Source organism: Ptychodera flava, chromosome 21, assembly GCF_041260155.1.
Source record: "Ptychodera flava strain L36383 chromosome 21, AS_Pfla_20210202, whole genome shotgun sequence".
NCBI classification, from domain to species: domain Eukaryota; kingdom Metazoa; phylum Hemichordata; class Enteropneusta; family Ptychoderidae; genus Ptychodera; species Ptychodera flava.
In genome coordinates this window covers 29,456,308-29,475,528 of record NC_091948.1, presented here as the reverse complement: position 1 = coordinate 29,475,528, position 19,221 = coordinate 29,456,308, and the positions used below count along the sequence as shown (strand labels likewise).

The window sequence follows — 19,221 nt, the reverse complement described above, 5'->3', positions numbered from 1 at the left end:
TGACCACCCCCCCCCCTCCCAAGGTCTAATGGTCCATCCCTTAATAAAGTGACCATAATTCAACGGGCTACTTTTACTTCTGCTCTCAACTCTGTGGAATGAAACGAATACGCAAATTTAACCTTGAAAGGAATGAAACACACTGGGCCCGAATACGTCTACTTCGAACTGTTGGTCAACAGTTTTACGCTAGCAAAATGGCGGTCTCCGGGTAGTCATGTTAAAGCTAGGAAAAAGGTGATATTTCAGTGAATTACAGGCGGATTTCTGGTCGTGGTGAGTCCCTAATAACCAAGTTGTCGATGAGTGTTGGTAATTTGTAACTCCGTATGTATTAAACTCGTTCGAAAGTAAAGTTCAGCCATTTCTTATCAACAACAATCCAGATAAATATCTCCTCAATGGTCGTGTCAGACAACATGGACAAGTGATTGTGAATGCAGACATAGCCATTCTTCGTGCGTATTACAATGGTAAAATTCCAGAAAACATCGAGACTATACGCGAAGTTTGGCCTGGCCAGAGATAATCCAGGCAGCCGCAAGCAGACAGGAGAAAAAACGACCCAAGCACACTAACAGTGTACAGAAATTACTTGAATCGCAAGGAATTACTTTTCCAAGCAAGCAGACGTCAAAATCACTCGGTACACCAACATGTGCTGGCACAGATGTCATTACCGCAGCGAATGTAAACAAGGGTTTGGTACAAAACGACGCAACTCGATTCAGTAGAGAGCGTGGTGAACGGTACTCTGAACTTAGCAATGTTTCAGAACAGACACGGCCGTACTATCAACCTAGCATGTACTATGAACAGAATGTATTGCCTTACCATCGGTCTGTGTTCCGAGTCGCACAAATGCATCCCTATGCGTACATGGCTAATTATGGGCCATAGTATGGCTCTGAATCAACCTTTACATTCGTAAGCTTATCCATTTTCTCATCAGCCTCCTTTGCCGACTGAACAACCATCGCGCCCGCCACCTCCACCTCCTCCATTTCAATAGTAATGGCGAGTAATTGTCCCAAATGTTCATTCCTTAAGGCAATGCAATATTTTACTGTTATTGTTTTTCTTTTAACTTTTGAGTTGACTACAGCATATCAGAAATTTGAGAAAGAAAAATTTGCTTCGAAATATATTCAACTGCTTTCTCGTCTTGCGACCTTACACCAGAGTTACCTTGTTCAATTATCCATTGATTTCGTATTCTAAACTTCTTTCCGTGAAGTAGTGCACAGTAGATTTTCTCGTGCGAAATACAAAGTCGTCATCTGTAAGCGGCTTTGGTTTTTTCGTCGACTAAAGATCTGTTGACTTTATTTCAACGATTCCAAAACAGAAGTCGAAGTACATGTTACTCTACCGGTATTTACTCATGGTCACCACTATATTCACTTTGTTTGTGTTCATAAAATAAATATTAAAAAAGTATGATAAGAGGTATGTATTTTGTTTATTCGTATTGCAATGCGAAGTGTTTGTGCAGCATAACATCTGTATTTCGACTTATCTTGGCAGCAACGTATGTGATATTTCAATTCATTTTAGCTTGCAGCCGAAACCGTAAAAACATAGGTCAGATGTATCTCTCAGTCTAGACAGGGCGGCTGTCCCATTCTGGTTTACAGTAATTAATCAAGGTGTCGGTGGCTTTGAAATATGTCGTGATACCTTAGCTTACCGTTTGTTTTGTACGTGAAATGTGTCTGTCTCATACGCTGAGTTGCGGTGCCTAGTTGAAATCCACTGTAAGCACTGGTACACACAACAAAGTCAAATTCATGAAGGAAAGATATATTCTACCATCGCCTGATGTATGCACAACATGGGCCGCATCATCCTAGACTCAGTGATTTGGTTCCCTATCCCTCTTTAGAGAATCGGTTAAATATGCAAGCTGGTCGAGCCTAAACCTTTTCCCCAGTTTTTGATTGAGGAATAGTTGGAGTATTCAAAACCAAGTCGGTTGTAGTGAAATTATGCGCTTAGGAGCACAGTGGGCCCCCAAACATCTACCGTTGACCGCCATCCCCCGAACCCCTGAAAATAAAGTAGGCCTTGTCAGAAGCGGTGATATAGTATCGGTTGCAAGTAGATTTATGACCCTTTCCGACAGGTTAGGACATCCAAACTTTCACAGCATGTTACCAGGATAATTACTTTGGAAATTAATAAAAGTCCGACCCGAAAAGCTCAAAAGTCAAGGTGAAGCTAAGCGGCCTGGCATCGGCAGGCGGCAATGTCGGACTAGTACAAAACATTTATTTTTGCATATTAAGGAAAGAAAAATGACGTTAAGTGATCATCATTATTGCATACTAAAATGCTAAATATTCTGCTTGTAAAGACAGCAATGCCAAATGGCCATTGATATTTTGAAAATTGAATTCTAATCCGGACTTATAAAATGACCAAATCGTTTTTAGCAGAAAAAAGTGTTCAAAGTAAGAGCAACTTCTACTGCGTACGAACTATTTGGAGCATTCAACAACCAACATTTCAGCGGCGGTACCTGCTTGCCCCGGTGCAGATCCAACATCATGATCAATCGCGAATCGCGGAAAAGGTGACGGAAATTCAGTTCAGTTCCTTATTTGAAGTTAAACCAGTCAAGAATTGTTTTTGATCCGCCTTGTATGGAGACCAATACAATTTCACGCACTTTCGCCGATTTGAAAACTTTGCGGGAGAAATCAACTTGTGAAACGGTCGATCGATCTTAACTTACGGTACACTGCAGTCCGCTACAACATGAGGTGCACTTCAAGTTGTACACTTTACGTACAGCGGTTGATGTACCCCTTTACGGTAGTTAATCTGATTTGTATTGAAACGATCGTACGACATTTTCGTTTTTGCGACATTTGAGTCAATTGCTGCGACATTGCGAACAAAGGAAGGATACAACGCGCCGTATTTTCGAGAGTATGATCTGTTTGTTTTTCAGATTTCGTCCAAAAACCTACCCGCATGCGGACGGCAAACAAAGAATTTATTTTACGGTGCCTTAGCGTTTATTGTGTAGCGATCAAATACGTCGGTCAAATAATTGTTGATATAAATTACTACAGGGCTAGTTTCGGCTATACTTTAATCGGATAACTGAATTAAATTGTAACGATCATAGAGAACTAATCCTTACAAAAAAGCTGTACCCAATTCAAGAACTTACGAAATATTCGCGCTGATCATTTCTCTCGTGCCGGTATAATTCCATTCTCATTATTTCTCTTATTTCGACATTCCAGCGTCGTCATCTTTATTTATTTTACAATTCTCCGCTTTCGGACTCCGCTTCGTTGGTTTAGGCCTATGGTAATTTTAGCAATTACTTAACACGGACTTGGAATTATCCATCAGAATATCTGTTCCGACACTATCATCATGAGAGTCAGAGTCTCTCCCCTCCCCCTCTCTCTCTCATTTCAATTTGCTCCATAAAGGAGTCATGCTATTGCATCTAGATAGTAACACATTCTTCAAACCAACTGACGTCATTTTAGTACACGCTCAAGTGTACATGCACTATGCATACAATTACATGTAGAAAGGGCAGATGGGAAAATAACAAGGAATACAAAAAGAATTTTCGAATCTTGTTATTCTCACTCCGGAGTTGCATGCCTTTCCCTTAACAACATCATGAATAAAATTTAAAGTTTTCTTTTCTCCGCAGATTGACAAGAACATGTCAGCCTTGACACTGATTAGATTCAGAAATTCTGCTCCACTCGAGGACGCTTCAATAAGACATAGAATTGGAAGTCTCCCGTACATTTCACCCGAAGCCGTCTTTGATAATGGCATTACGTCATTCAAAGAAGATATTTGGAGTGTTGGCATGGTTCTTGCCACTTTGTTCACCGGCCTGACTCCATATCAGTCTGAACTGGACGAGCCCAGGTTACATGATGTGCATGAAGCAAACGAAAAACTGCCACGGTATCACCAAAAGCCGTCAACCAACGTTGAAATGAAACTCTACTCTCAACAAGGGAAGATGGCGGAACAAGTTGCGACACTGATAAATCTGTCTTTATGTCTGCCACCTGGTCTCAGACCACCTGCAAAGAATCTCCTTCTACATTTGCAGTGATTATGACAACAAAATCGGAGTGACAATGATTTAACATTTCTATTTCCTTGTACCTTTGCGCACGTGTATCGTTGTATTCTTGGACACGTTGACCTTTCAATAACTTGTCTGACTAATTCTGAAAATTTGTCGACGTATTGAGAGCACTCTACGGTAAGCAATGGTCTGTTTGAGAATCATGGTTGGGTTATGCCTTCAATAGCAGGCCATGAAGAAAGCGGTATTGCCATGGCAATACCAATTGGTGCAAGCCGACTTTGTCAAGGAGTCTTATTTTATTTTCATCGATCTTGTACCTTGCTTTATATTTCATTATTCTGTTATTCGCTACTCAAAAAACAAAAAATACAACGTATTTGATAATTTGTTTTTGGCAAGCCCTTGATGAGGTTAGTGTGTTGGTCGACATGAAGTTGAGGCGTTTCTTTACTCACAACAGTGTACTTAAAAGTATAGTATTTGTGTTATTCGTTGCGAAGTGAATTGAAGATGTGTATTTTGTTTAGGATGTTTTTATTTGTCTTTTGAAATATTGTTTTTGGAAAGACATATACGAAAAATCAATCAATCGTCTGTTTGTTTGACCTGCTATACTCGCAAATTTTACACAATATTTGCAAAGTTGACATGAATTCGTTTCCCTTTTTACTTGAAAGGGAACAAAGAATCAACATCGTATCCAGGTGAAATTGTCAGTATTTTGAATATTTTGTGTGAGCAGAGGTGGTTTGATTTGTAGAGTAGCAACAGGAATGTAAGAAAGTTTGGAATTGACACTATCGGGTTGAATCCTACATCTTTTCCGACCAATGATCAATATGTATGTTGAAACATCGCTATTAACCCTAGCAACAATCGTTCATAGGTCTGTCCAACTTTCTAGTCCACTCTAGGACGAGGCATCAGTTTGCAAAATCATACTTCGTTCGTGACTCTAATGTATCTTGATAGTATTACACGTAAACTCGAAATGGTTTTCAATTCGGTTAACTGTAGGGACTAGAACAGTGATTTGTAATACTGCAGTAAATTGTAATAAAATTTTGCGGTAATTTGTAATACTGCAGTAAATTGTAATAAACTTTGGAGAAATTTGTAATAACAATCACTGCAGTGATTGGAGTAAATTGTAATAAGGCTTTTTTGATGAACCAATCTCTAATTTGAATGGTGGTACTAGTCAGTGAGCAGACGCTGACTACATGTTCTTTAGGGACCGTGGATAAATTAAAACACGCGCACGGTAAACGCAACTTCTGTTTTTTTGCTCACGTGTTTACACACGTGAGCATATGTCGTAGCGATATCTGTCTGTCTGTCTGTCTGTCGCTGTCTGTCTGTCTGTCTGTTGGTCTGATATCTCAAAAAACGGCTCATCAGATCAGAATCAAATCCGGTACATAGATTCAGTTAGCAAATAGCAAGAACTGATTAGTTTTTGGTGGGTGTGGCTTGCATACTTTTTGCTCATTTGCATAATTAATGATTTTAGAAAAAACGAATATACATTAAAAACGACTACACACAATTTGATGAGATTTGCTACAAATGTTGATCACACCAATATATATCAGCAGTGGGAACCATTAAGGGGTGACATGAAAGATAGTTGCTAATTTGCATATTTAATGAGCTTTCCTATTTAGGGATATATGTCTGATTTGACTCGATCAAAATCGACCAAACTTGGTATGTATATTAAAGATACTATGATTTAACATTATTGAAAGTCATTGAACATTTTTACTTCAGCCAATTCCTAACTTGCATATTTAATGAACTTTCCTAATTAGAGATATATATCTGAATCAACTTGACCAAAGTTGACAAACTTGCTACATATATTGCAGATACCATGAAACAACATTATTGAAAATCATTAAGCATTTTTACTTAAGCCAATTCCTAATTTACATATTTAATGATCTTTTCTAATTACGGATATATACTGGGATTCACTTGATCAAAGTTGGCAAAACATTCTATGTACATTGATGATTATATTAGGTTAAAACAATATCAAAAGTCATTTCACATTCTCATGTCAGTTAATTTATAATTTGCATGTCTAATGAGCTTTCACAGCTCGGCATATATGGCTTGAAGGACTTGGCCAACGGTAATTACACTTGGTATATAAAGTGGTGATACAATGACAGCAATAAAAGAACTTTAATATTTTTATTTCAGCTAATTACATACTTCAAAATGGTTCTAGATTTTGTTAAATGATTACTAACATTAAAACAGTTGGATGACATAAAAATGGTATTCATTTTCATTGAATTACCTACAAAAACTTGGAATTGGAAAATGTAAAACATAAAAGGGAACCAAAAAATTTTCAAGTCCCCCCTCTACTACCCCCAAATTTTCGAATCCCCCCTGAATTCCTCCAGCCCCCCTAACCATTTTTGTGAACGCAGCCTAACTCTGAATCTGATATAAATGACTGTTGAAGAAGAGTTTGGGTCAAATGACGCTTAGGACAGTGAAACATATTTGTACACAAGATCAGGCTAGAGAGAAACACGTGGAAGACCAGGAGACTTGAGTGTAAAAATTATCAGGGATTTTTGAATTCTGGTATATGAGAATAATAGAATATTAAAGAAAAAAGATAGGGTCACCATGCTTGATTTTCTGAATTTTCACATTCTCATCATAAAAAAATACAAAAGTAAAACTTTAAACAGTAACTATATGTGACTAATTGGATGATTTATTTTGTAACAAAATTTTCCATTATTACACCCAAGATTTCAGAGATTAAAACATTTATTAGCCTAAATGGAATTAATTAGTTTATTTATACAACTGTGTTCTTGTTCTACTCCCTACCCCTACAGTATGTTGAACTGTCCAGTATTGTCAATTTTAAGTAGCATCTAATTCATGTCTTGTACCTTTGAAACAAATTTTTGGTAGGTAAGTGTGCTCAGCTTTTTTTCAATATGACAATTAGGCCAAAGTAATTAAATTCTTTGTTTTGCGTCCCCACCCGCGTAGGTTTTTAAGGTTTTCATGAAAAACACACACGATGTATTCGAATAGGAAATTTTAGGACATGACCGCTTAGCTTTTCTGAACTAAAATTTTGATACAATTTTTTATTTGCTGCAGCTGCAATCAAATTACATTGTGTTAATTTTCTTTTGTGTGTGTTTTAGCCGCTTAGACGTGTACCTTTTCCCATTTTAAGTGGACGCAAAACAAAGAATTTAATTACTTTGGCCTTACCAGAATTCACAGTTTTGCCTACTCTCTCATGACGTCATTTTGTGACTGATAAATCCAAAAAGTTCACTAATGCATTTAAAAATGAATCAAATTAAGAACTTGCCTTAGGAATATGACTTTACAAACTTCTAATAACAGGTAGTGTTGAACATCTGCGAGCAGAACGGCGCGATACGTGTTTATTTTTTCAGCGCGCACATCCTTTAGTTGGGGGGACTTGAAAAATTTTGATCATATAGAGGGGGTATTCAATTTTTTGGGGTATTGAGGGGGATCTAAAAAAAATAAGATTTCAATCGCGATTCTCCAGCCCCCCCCCCCCCCCCGTTATTTGTGAATGCAGCTTTATTTAGTAATTGTTTACGAAAACTACATGATCAAATATATATTGAGTCATTGGATAATGATCTATGAACATACATATTTTTAACTCGAAGGCTGTAAAAATGAAGAACAATTAAACATGTCCAAAATGACCTAAACCAAAGAAAATTGTACTAGTCAGTACAATTTTACTAAAGGAAACTCTTCAGAATTATAAGTTTTAGGCAGTCGAACTTTCTCAGTAGAATTCCAAGCAGTTTAAATGAATCTCGGTACTACATCGTAAAAACAATACTAGTTATAGTTCGGCACACTGGCATAATGACTAATCAAGTAACTTCTGCGATCTCACTCTACGAGCTCTACGACAACGACTTCTAGTCGTGGGAGAAAAAAAACCAAACTTCTAGGCCTACTAGCTGAAGACAGGGCCAACCCATCCTAACTACAGAGCGAAAGTAAATGTCACTCGCATATGCATTCCCTAGGCTAAAAATCCGTCAGATTAAGCATACGTTAAAATGTGGACACGTGGACAAGAATAGGATTCCCTGGTGAGATGAAAGCCAACAGTCCGCATGTTGACGCAAACATATATTGGTGTAATCAGTCGTATCCTAAACGTGTTGCAGCAAGACTTTCGCCCACTTTACTATGCATTGATGCTTTCTTTTTCAGAGCTTAGAAGTGGATTTGTCGGATAGAAATTTCTTTTTGTCGAACCCCAACCCCATCCACAAACTTGCAGGATTAACTTTTTTATCAGACATCGATCTTTTGACGTCGGCCAAATGCATACGTAGAAATAGCTGCTGACTCGCAGCGATTTTCCAAGGTTGGAACTGATTGGTTGGTGTGTTTGAGTGACAGGCTCCGCCCCAACGGTTTTAGGATAGCGCGCAATCCCAATCCTTGTGGAGCCAGCCCCAAGAGCTGGAACTTTTGACATTATTTTCATGATTTTACATTCAAACCACGATTTGTCCCTGTAGATGAACTTACTATTGGGCGTGCATACGCGTATCATCGACCTTCGTTCGTGACTGGACGTTTATTCACAGATTCAACATGGCGTCGTCCATCGCTAAGCGTGGACGGGGCCCGCGCGGACACCCTGTTACTACGAGCTCGGCAAAAAAGCGAAGGCAGCTGCGTGGCAATGCATTGAAGCGTCAATGCAAGATATACATCGGCAACCAGATCACAAGATGGCAGGATTTAAAGGATGAACTGGGCCTTTCTAATCCCGATTTGGCGGCAGAATTGATCGACAGGTAAGGGTAATGAGACTGTGAGAGTGCGGCCCGACGCGTCTAGCGTTACTAAGTTCACATAATTTGTGCCTCGGGGACACATCGTTCTTCGTAGTCTGAACATTTTCATGGTTTCTAAGCCAACCATTCCTGCCCAGTATATTTCGGTCCCAAACGCTTCGTCACCGGCACAGGCGTACGGAATGTTTCCTAGATCGTCGTCGGATGGGAAGTGACGGACTGCATGCACCGTGAGGCCGAAGGCCGAACCTCGGTACTGTATAACATTACTATACAGTACCGAGGTTCGGCCTTCGGCCTCACGGTGCATGCAGTGTCCGTCACTTTCCATCCGACGACGATCTAGGAAACATTCCGTACGCCTGTGGTCACCGGGACCCAAGACGTTTTGGCACTGCTTTGTTTCCGATTGGGCTACCATGTACTACTGAACCGTGTTTGCAAAGAATATACACATTTGCCAACCACGTCTACACAGCAGGCCGACAATAAACGTGTGCCAAACAAACGATTTTTTTCCCGAATTGTGTAATTCGTATGTACTGTATCTATCATGTGGTTTAGTCACGGCTGTATCCATGCATGCATGGATGTAAAAAATAGACACCCATGATCCATGTAGCTCTGCGTGGCGGGGCTGTGTGTTAGTACTGTTACCACCGTATACTGTAACGCTGGTAACACAGCCCTGCCATGCAGAGGCTACAGTATATCATGCTACAGCGCAGGTCCGAAGGCAAACTAAGGTTATGCTCGCTAAAAATTTGACCGCTGTGGTTAAAAGAGTCGGCAAAAACCCCCCACGGGACAAGATAAAAGGTTAGAGAAGAATACTTAGCATTTTAAATAATTTGGTGAAAAATCATTGAAATATCGGAAACAACTGTCTAAACGTCATGGGTCCAAGTTCCATGACCAATAGTACAGAGATAGCGTTATTTAAATGTAAAACAGTGTCTCCAAATCTAATCGAAAGCTTTTAGTATGTTATACAGCTTCATGAATTTTTTGTCAACAAGAATTCGATCAAAACTTACAACATAGCAATTCATAGCGCATTTGAAATTTCTTACCTTTTTTTTAAAAAAAAAAAAGAACATTATGGGAAGGGGCGGCTGACTGATCACTAAAATAACATGTACATTTTATAAGGCATTTGTAACATATTTTGGTTTCCCTTTTTTCATAAATTACTTCAGTTATCACAGGACCAGGAGTCATGAAGTGTTGCCGGAACAAGCATTACCACCTGTAAATGAGCCTTCTTCCTTAGGCATTCAGCATCACCTCATATAATTGAGCAACTATATGAGTTGTCTAGTACATCATCAGTTTCATCTGGTCATGGGTAAGATATCATTTCACTTCTTTGTGTAATGTTAAATGTAACTGGTAGACATTTTACTGTAATGGAAAGATGAATAACAACAAACAAGAATAGTTGTTTGTTCAGTCATTATGGTAGCTGTACAATGTTCAAACTTTCCAAACAAAGAAGTGTTATTTGTTTATGAGAAATCTGTGCAGCTGTATGATCAACAAAGTAGACAGTGTATGCTGTTGACAGCTGAGGTACTAGAACTGACAACGTAGTAATGATCTGGTCTCAGTGGCTTTTACATAATAACTTGATTCCATTTATTTCTATTTCAGAAGAAAAAATGTGCCAAAACAGCCCACATCATCAACGCCAGCAGGTCAGCAACTGACTGCAAGTACATTTAAAATGTCTGAGATGTCTGAAGAGATGTCTTCCATTGTATCCACAGATCAAGGGTAAGATAAACATTGTGTAATGAACTTCTCATGGCCCTGGTGTACATGTTTGTGAAGGAAACAACTCCAAGCAATAGGATAGAAATCACGTTAAAACACTGTATCCTGCAGCTGTAATTTAAATATTACTAACAAAGAAAAGTAGTTAACTGAAAGAGATGGCTAAGATCTTGATGTACTTGTTGGACAGATCAAAAGTATCTTTTACTCAAATTGGTGTCTGCTCATGTGCATGTGAATTTAAATTTCTCTGAAAGTCACAAAATTTCCGTGAAAGTCAAAAATCTTTTTCCATTGTAAATGTTTTCTGTTTGTTCAAAGTTACCTATGCAAAGTTAGATAATTATGTATGAATTATTTCCTGTGCTTGGGTATGCTTACAATGTCTTTTCATGTTTTTAATCCAGTGACATGTTGATGTCAGAAGTGGAGGAAATGCAAGACAAGGAACCCCAAACAGAAACAGAACCAACAACAAGGTACATAAGCTCAATTTATTTTAGTGTCACTCTACATAATTTCTAGAACACACTAAATAACTTCTACAACAATATGTAATCTTTTGTGACATCCTAATGACGAATGTAACTATTTAACTTCCACATTGCAGTGCTAGTGGCAGAATGGGAAGAGGAAAAAGAGTACCATATCAGAATCTTTTGTGGACCCATTTGAGTAAGTCCTTTAGTATTTTGAAAGAAAAGACTATAAGTAGTATGACAACAGACTGGCATATCACTAATATAAGCTTTATCAATATTGTTGATTACTTTAATATTGTTCAACACTTTGGAAGAGATATATATTTCGTGATATATGTACTGACTATTTTAATAGTTGCACAATTTGCCTTGTGATAATCATGACATTATGTGTTTCACCTCCACTGTGAGTTAAGATGAGACAATTGATCCAACCGATGATTATGATCATATTGATCTGTCATACTATGATGGAGATGCGGATTATGAACCAAGCTTCAATATAACTATACAGTAAGTAAAACAATTTATTGTACAAGGGTTTTTGTCAGGTGTACGTAGCTGGCTACAAATTGGTCCTGTACAAAGAGGGCACATGGTGTGTAACATAACCATGACACTGGTCTGCCATAACTGCTGTTGGGACACTATGATATACATGCATTTGTGTTTGCATATCTTTGCTATAGTCTGAAGTTCATGCATGTAATGTTCATAAGGTTCAAAATCCTTAAAATTCATTGAATTTTCAAACACTATTACAAAGATGAAGTTTACCACAAGAAATCATGTCAAATTGATATGTCTACATGTGCTGATACAATATGTTGATTTGAGTAGTGACAACACTTCCCTGCAATAAATCCTGGAAAAATTTAATTTTCTATTGTGGTACTTTTACACAATTGAAATTCTGAGTAATGTTTTCAATGCAGGGCATAATTTTTATCGCAAACAGACTACTTATCCATCATTAGCAACACATTAGTAAATACATCGTGCTAAACAACTCTTATCATAATTTGAAATTTGAAATTAGCATGTATATTGATACTTCTCACAGGTCCCATGGAATTGACATGGAAGACTTTCCATCTGACCATTCAGAGTTTGATGACAGAAGTGATGAAGACACCTCTCCCAATATACAGGAACAACGGAGAATCGGGTGTAACAAGAGTGAGAAGTGAGGCAGATGTTAACAGACTTATTGAAGAGGACTTCTATTTGATAAGTCTAGGCCAGTTACTTTTGTTGGCCAAAGCTGAACTCAAGTCAACATGCAGCAACTCAGACTGTAAAGGAATGCTGACCATTTCAACAAATACAGTAGGGTCAGCACTGTATCTATCATGGGTATGTACATTGTCTTTGACCCTAATGTAATACTTTGATTCAGTCAGTGACACTTCATGTCTCTGGCCTTTCATAATGTTCTACTTTAAACTGGGTACAAGGTGACGTGCAATGACATACATAACATACTACAGACTTAATGTCCTCATGACAGCATGGCTCTCATCACGTAGGAAGATTGACGTATACAGTGTTCACTGCTGTTATGTAAAGAATTTTGACTAAGTCATAATTACTGTGGATTCATGTTGTTACAGCCATATTATACATAGGTGAAGTATCAGGCCGTTCACATCCTAACAGTTTTAAACATCTTGTGAATTTACATAACTGTAACAAACCCTGTAGGTTCAACACTTCTCCATGTCTGTTATCAATACAGACACAAATTTCATCAATGTGATCACAGAAATAGCTGGACAGAGACTACAGAACTGTATACGTGAACGTTCAATATGTATGTTGCATGCCTGTGAAAGCAGCTGTAAATCCAACGAAAAACACAGGCCATTCCCTATATCAAAGATAGATCAGGGCCTGTTCTGTGATCTAAGGGGTTGCTGTGTGAATATCTTGTTAAATCCTGTACAAGATTCTGAGTTTGATCATAATGTTCATATGTCCAGAGTACATAGTATTATTATACAAATCTGTAGTTACAAACACAGTTAATGTTAACTTATCTTGATACTTTATTGTAGGTATGCCCTTCTGGTCATGTAGAATACAAGTGGTGCTCACAGCCCCTTCTCAAACGACGGCTTCACAGTGGAGACCTGCTTACATCGGCCTCCATACTGATGTCCGGAAACAATTACAGCAAAATTGCTTTACTTGCCAAGATGTTAAGGTTGAAGATAGTCAGTAGTAGTACATTCTTCAAAATACAGCGGCACTATCTAGTTCCATGTGTGGATGAATATTGGCTTTCACATCAACAGGAAATACTTACCAAGTATCAAGATAAGGAGATTGTTATTCTTGGTGAGTAACGTTACTGTAGTGACTGTTACTGTAGGACAGAGTACCGTACTATACACATTTGTCTTCGTCCAGCATGCATTCTATGTCATTTAAGAAAAATTTGTGCATTGAATAGACATGGCGCAATCCTTATGACAATGCACATTGACTGAGATTTGATTTCCACAAATTATTGAGAAATTTGCTTATATGAATATGTATTCATTGCTCTTAAAGTAGTAGAATTTTACGCTCAGTGTAATTGTGGTATATCTGCTTATTTTACGATATCACAAGGTGATGGAAGAATGGACTCTCCTGGATACTGTGCACAGTACTGTACATACACTATCATGGAAAACGAATCCAAAGACATTTTGGAGATTGTAACCATAGACAAACGTCAAACTGACAAAAAATCAACCATCATGGAAAGAGCAGCATTTCAAGAAGGGTTAAACCAGCTCCGTGATAAGGGACTGCAGATAAAAGAAGCAGTAACAGATGCCCACACTCAAATTGCATACCTGATGAGTAAGTTTGATAAATATTTCTCTTTTTAACTACCATATAAACAACAGCAAATCAACCTGCTTTTTTTTAAGTTGTTTCATCATACTAATATTTAACTGTAAAATTAACTACCGGTAGTCAGAATTAAAAAGAGCATGTAACAGCTTTCATGATAAATGAACTTTGTTCTTGATAACAAGAACATGACAACATGAAATAATTCAGTTGATATTGATCATATGTTGTTGCAGTCATAGCCAAGATGAGGGACTTAAAGGTTTGTTCATCCGTCTTTATCGTAAACCATCACTAAGACATCATATTACTTAATTCCTACCTCTTTGTTGTACTTTTTCATATAGCCAACCATTACACAAATTTAGCTACATTTATTCCACTAGTACTTGGAACATCAGCAGTGCACATACTTTCCCAGCCATTTTCCCAAATTCACTTCATCATGATTGCTGTCACCATGACAACTTCTGATGATGCTTTTGAAATTAATGAAAAGGGTGACTATGTCATTTACAATAACTTGTCTATTAAGTATGTAAAGGCAAGTCATGGGTTACTACATAGCTAATCCTGCAATGCATGAACCTATGCTGTAAATGAAACACTGAGCACCACCTTATTGGCAGTTAATCCTTCCTGTATCTCTTTTTGTGTAGAGACCACATACCCTGGTATCACACATTCATTTGATATATGGCATGCTGCCAAGAACCTTGGGAAAAAAATAACGAAGGTTTGTTGCTGTTGCAATGTTAAATCATAGGTATATGTTTGTCATTTTTCATCAAGAATGATGCATCACTTGGTTTGAATTAGCTGTCCTCTGTAGTGTGAGCTGCTGCTATACATGCAATAATGCTTAGTTATTTATGCCACCATAAAGCCCATTTCACATACAAATAATTTTTTCCCTGACACCTACATTTAATATACATGTACTGATACATTAATCTGTACTGATATCTTAAATCATTGTCAGTAAAGTGTTATCTTTATGAGGATTGAGTCAAGTTTTTCTTTATCTGCTTTCAAGGCTGGTCAGCAGAAGAACTGTAAAGCCCTTCAGAAATGGAGCAGGCATATCAGGAATCATTTTTGGTATTGCTGCCAAAAAGCTTCAACTTATGAAGAGTTCCTGGTAAGAGTGTATGAATGCCTTTTGAAATACAAAACGTTCAATTATTTCTGTTGATGGAAATCACACTTAGCAGTCCACTCGTATGGACATTATTTGGCCAAAGAAACAGAGTGAGGGAGGAGTGTTGCCGTACACATTTTCAATCTTATTATTCCCCCAGGACAGTGTCCGTGGGGACTTTTAGGTTTTTGACAATATCCGTGCATGCATGTGTGCGTGCGTGCGTGCGTGCGTCCGTTCACGCAGATATCTCGAAGATGCCTGGAGCTATTTAATTCAAACTTGGTTCAAGGATTACTTTATATGTCATACATATGCACGTTGATTTGTTTTGTTATAAGATCCAATATGGCTGCCGTAGGCCATTTTGTTACGATTTTTTCATGTATGGAGCCATAACTCAGACATATTTCCACCAGTATCATTCAAAGTTGGTACAAGGACATTGACCTATTTCATACATATGCACATCGATTTGTTTCATGGCATGTAGCATTATCATGTCAATTACTGAAGTTTCGTAATTAGGCCGATATATCAAGAAATACTGCATCAAATTTCATGAAACTTGGTACAGATGTTAAGCTCACATTACTTTAACAGTGAAAAAGACATTTATCAGTGTCATTTTAATTAATTTGTAATTGCATATGTAATGAACTTTCCTAATTTGAGTGATATATCTACAAATACTGTGTCAAATTTGATGAAACTTGGTACAGATGTTGATCTCGTAATGTTGTAAATACTGCATCAAACGTTATAAAATATAGTACCGGTGATAATCTGTCAGTGTTACGATAGGATGCAATAATATTTGGCAATGTCATCCTGTCAATTAATTACTAATTGACTCATTTAATGACCTTTTGTAATTAGGATGGCGGCCTACATTGGTTTTATGTTGTCACCACCATAGAACTCATTCTTGGCCATTGAGCTCCATCTGTATCGCAGTATTTTTATCGCAGACCTAATTAATGAAGAGGACTCTATCCTCTCTGAGGAATTGCAATTAAAGTACCCATTTACAAGTAGGGACTGTGTCATCAGCGATTACTTGTTTGTCTCATAATTTATGTTAAGTGTACATCTCACTCTCTAGACTCATGACATTTTATGATTTCATTTTAGCTAATAGAGACTGTCTATAGAAACTACTAGTGTGGTATTTTTCATTATGAGGAATGTTAAAATGTATGATAACTGAAGTATTTATTATGCTTCCATCACAGGGACTTTGGTGTGGTGTGATTCATCATGTTACAAATGAACACGAATGGGTCTTATCATATGGCCAGGGAACTAATTCTTGTAACCATGGACCTCTAACAGAATCTGCAGACAGTGACAAGGAATGGCTAGAAAAGGTTAGTCCAGCTCATGTAGCACTGGTGAAAATTGTCATGGACAAGAGATTTACAAATCAAATTCCCTACTTCGTAAATTGTAGGTAAGTTAGCAGGTTTATGTTAAATTACAAAGTAATACACTGATGGTAAATGATGGAAATTTGCTCGGTACCTGCACATGTAACTCTAAACAGGAAGTCTTCAGTCCCTGGTTCTCGCATAAGATGTTGTTGACACTGACTGTCCATGTGATTTTAGTCCCTTGTTTTCATAGGAATTTGTGCATCTAGTTAGTTAATTTGCTCACAGATAAAGCTGATAGAGAACCTCTCTTTTAAGTCCTCAAACTGACAGTAGCATATTCTGTTCCCACACATCTTTGATTCCTTTTGCTCGAATAATGCAAAGTTTGTTGGTTTCAATTTTTGCAGAAGTACTGCTGAGTTAGAGACATTCCAGCAGAGTATACATGTGAATGCTGCAAAGAGGTTTTCATATGTGCCACCAGTATACAGAGCCCGGAATCGTTTAGCAGCAGTGGATCACAATGTTCACCACAGCAGGGAAATTATGAGAAACAAAAAGGGTGAAATTGTGTAAGTAGAACACGACATTTACTTTGCCAACTTTGCAGAACAGTAGTACTATTATTACTACTCATGTTGGAGTTTTTTCATAGCCATATCACTGTTTGTCTTTTTTTTTAATTTAGAGTCTTTGTTTATCAGAATTTAATTTTATGTTCTTCCAAAGATTATATTTTTATGGCTCCATGAAAAACAGCCACTACCCTGGAGAAAGGCTAATTGGATTCCAATAAAGAACAGGAACAAGAATGTTGAACTTTTACCTCAGTGCTACTTTTGTATCACATTACATTCATGGAAGTTTTGGGGTGTATTTGATCTAGCAATGTCAAACTAGTACTGGGAGGTGCTGGCAGTAAGATCACATCCCTACCCTGTTTCAGCAAATCAAAAAATGCATCATTGCAAGTTACTTTTGTAGGGCTGTACTTCACAACCATGATTGAGAGGTCAATGTTACACTATCCAAACTTTTAATATTGCATTGTCTGTGTGCTTCATGAATGACTGATAGACAATTATTTTTCCTCACACTGTCCTTGACACAACTTTTAGTATTATCATTTTAAGCCAAGGTCACAGAGAGACTGATGAGAACTACATTCTACTTCATTCAGCTATCATAGGCATTACAACAAGAAAAGTGGAAGGTGGAGTGCCTATCCAGTGAAGGTAAACAAGACATATCCACAAGTAGCTCCATTGAAAAGCTTATTATTGGCTTTCATCTTATCTAAGTGATAGAACACAAAGAGTACTGATATCCGACAGTTTGTCTGAAAAGTGTCGTAGTTAGTTTGGTGTTCCACAGGATCTTGCCTTGGACCGGTTCTGTTTACAGCTTATTCAAGTACATTGTTCCACGTCATTAACAAACATTTATTATACAGTCATGGTTATGCAGACGATACACAGCTCCTGAAAGTGTTTGCACCGAGAGCTGATGATGAGACCACAGCACTTGAATGTGTACAAAACTGTGTTTGTGATATTCAAAATTGGATGTTGGAACATAGGTTGAAACTTAATGACAACAAAACAGAAGTTGTGATTTTTGGTACCAAACAACAGCTCGCCAAATAACTTGTGACTATGTTCAAATTGGTAATGACAGAATCAAAATTGTTAACAAGGTTCGTAATTTAGGAGGATATCTTGATTCGACCTTGTCGATGGAGCACCATGTCAACCAGATTTGTAAAAAAGCCAGTCACAGCTTATACACCTCCGACGTATTCGTCATTATTTGAATCAAGACACTACTGAAATTCTTGTTCACGCTCTCATTAGCTCCCACCTCGACTACGCCAATTCAATCTTATATGGCATGCCAAATCAGCATTTTAATAAATTACAGCGTGTCCAAAATGATGCAGCAAGAGTGGTAATGCATCTGAGAAAGTATGATGGTGTGACTGACTCACTGATCCAACTACACTGGCTTCCAGTAAAGGCCAGGGTTAATTTCAAAATTATCTTGCAGGTCTTTAAGGCTCTAAATGGTATGGCACCACAGTATATTTGTGACTTGGTAGAAAAAGTCAGCGTTAATAGGTATAATCTGCGGATAAATTTCGGTATGAATCTCGTAGTACCAAGATCTTTCAACAAGTATAATGATCGTGCATTTGCAGTCTGTGGTCCAAGGTTATGGAACTCACTCCCACTTGAATTAAAGTGCATAACAGAAATCAACCATAAATTCAACCTTTTAAATCAAAGTTAAAAACTTTTCTTTTTAAACAATTTTATCAACTGCACTGATTAATTTTTAATATTATTGGACATTTTATGAGATTTTTGTTTAAATCTTGTTTTGTATTTTTATTGAATGCAATACTTTTTATTGTTGTACATGATGTAAAGCGCTTTTGAATATTTTATTGTAGAAAAGCGCTATAGAAATATATTAAACATTAAACATTAAACATTATAGAGAAACGACAGGCTGACCAGGGGGGAATGCAGAAGAAGAAGGATTTAGAACCCGCAGATCCACGAAGAATATCAGCACACGTTGCACCTCTGAGCCCACCGGCAACAGCTTCCATTGTCCAGGAGTATGTTTCACGTCGACAATAAATGCAGCAATG

At 37.6% G+C, this 19,221-nt stretch overlaps 3 protein-coding genes across 4 annotated transcripts in view; all 3 read left to right on the top strand.

Moving 5' to 3' along the window:
* Nucleotides 1-3,697: 3,697 nt before the first annotated feature.
* On the top strand, nt 3,698-4,105 carry LOC139120948 (serine/threonine-protein kinase polo-like). Its single transcript, XM_070685538.1, has one exon. The coding sequence runs from the start codon at nt 3,698-3,700 to the stop codon at nt 4,103-4,105; it is 408 nt and encodes a 135-aa protein (XP_070541639.1).
* Nucleotides 4,106-8,287: 4,182 nt separating this feature from the next.
* Nucleotides 8,288-19,221, top strand: part of LOC139121965 (dynactin subunit 3-like) — a 33,440-nt gene continuing 22,506 nt past the window's right edge. Inside the window, exon 1 of the mRNA XM_070687303.1 lies at nt 8,288-8,468. The gene's annotated coding sequence lies outside the window, so the exon portion shown is untranslated. The remainder of the gene's footprint in view (nt 8,469-19,221) is intronic.
* Nucleotides 11,618-17,914, top strand: LOC139121962 (uncharacterized). Of its 2 annotated transcripts, XM_070687300.1 has the most exons (9): nt 11,618-11,714; nt 12,265-12,557; nt 13,259-13,541; nt 13,818-14,054; nt 14,708-14,784; nt 15,085-15,189; nt 16,425-16,642; nt 16,973-17,137; nt 17,746-17,914. In XM_070687300.1, the coding sequence occupies exons 2-9, from the start codon at nt 12,270-12,272 to the stop codon at nt 17,867-17,869; spliced, it is 1,497 nt and encodes a 498-aa protein (XP_070543401.1). In that variant the 5' UTR covers nt 11,618-11,714; nt 12,265-12,269; the 3' UTR covers nt 17,870-17,914. The 2 variants fall into 2 exon arrangements, with proteins under 2 accessions (XP_070543401.1, XP_070543402.1); XM_070687301.1 differs by lacking the exon at nt 17,746-17,914 and having other exon boundaries at nt 16,425-16,559.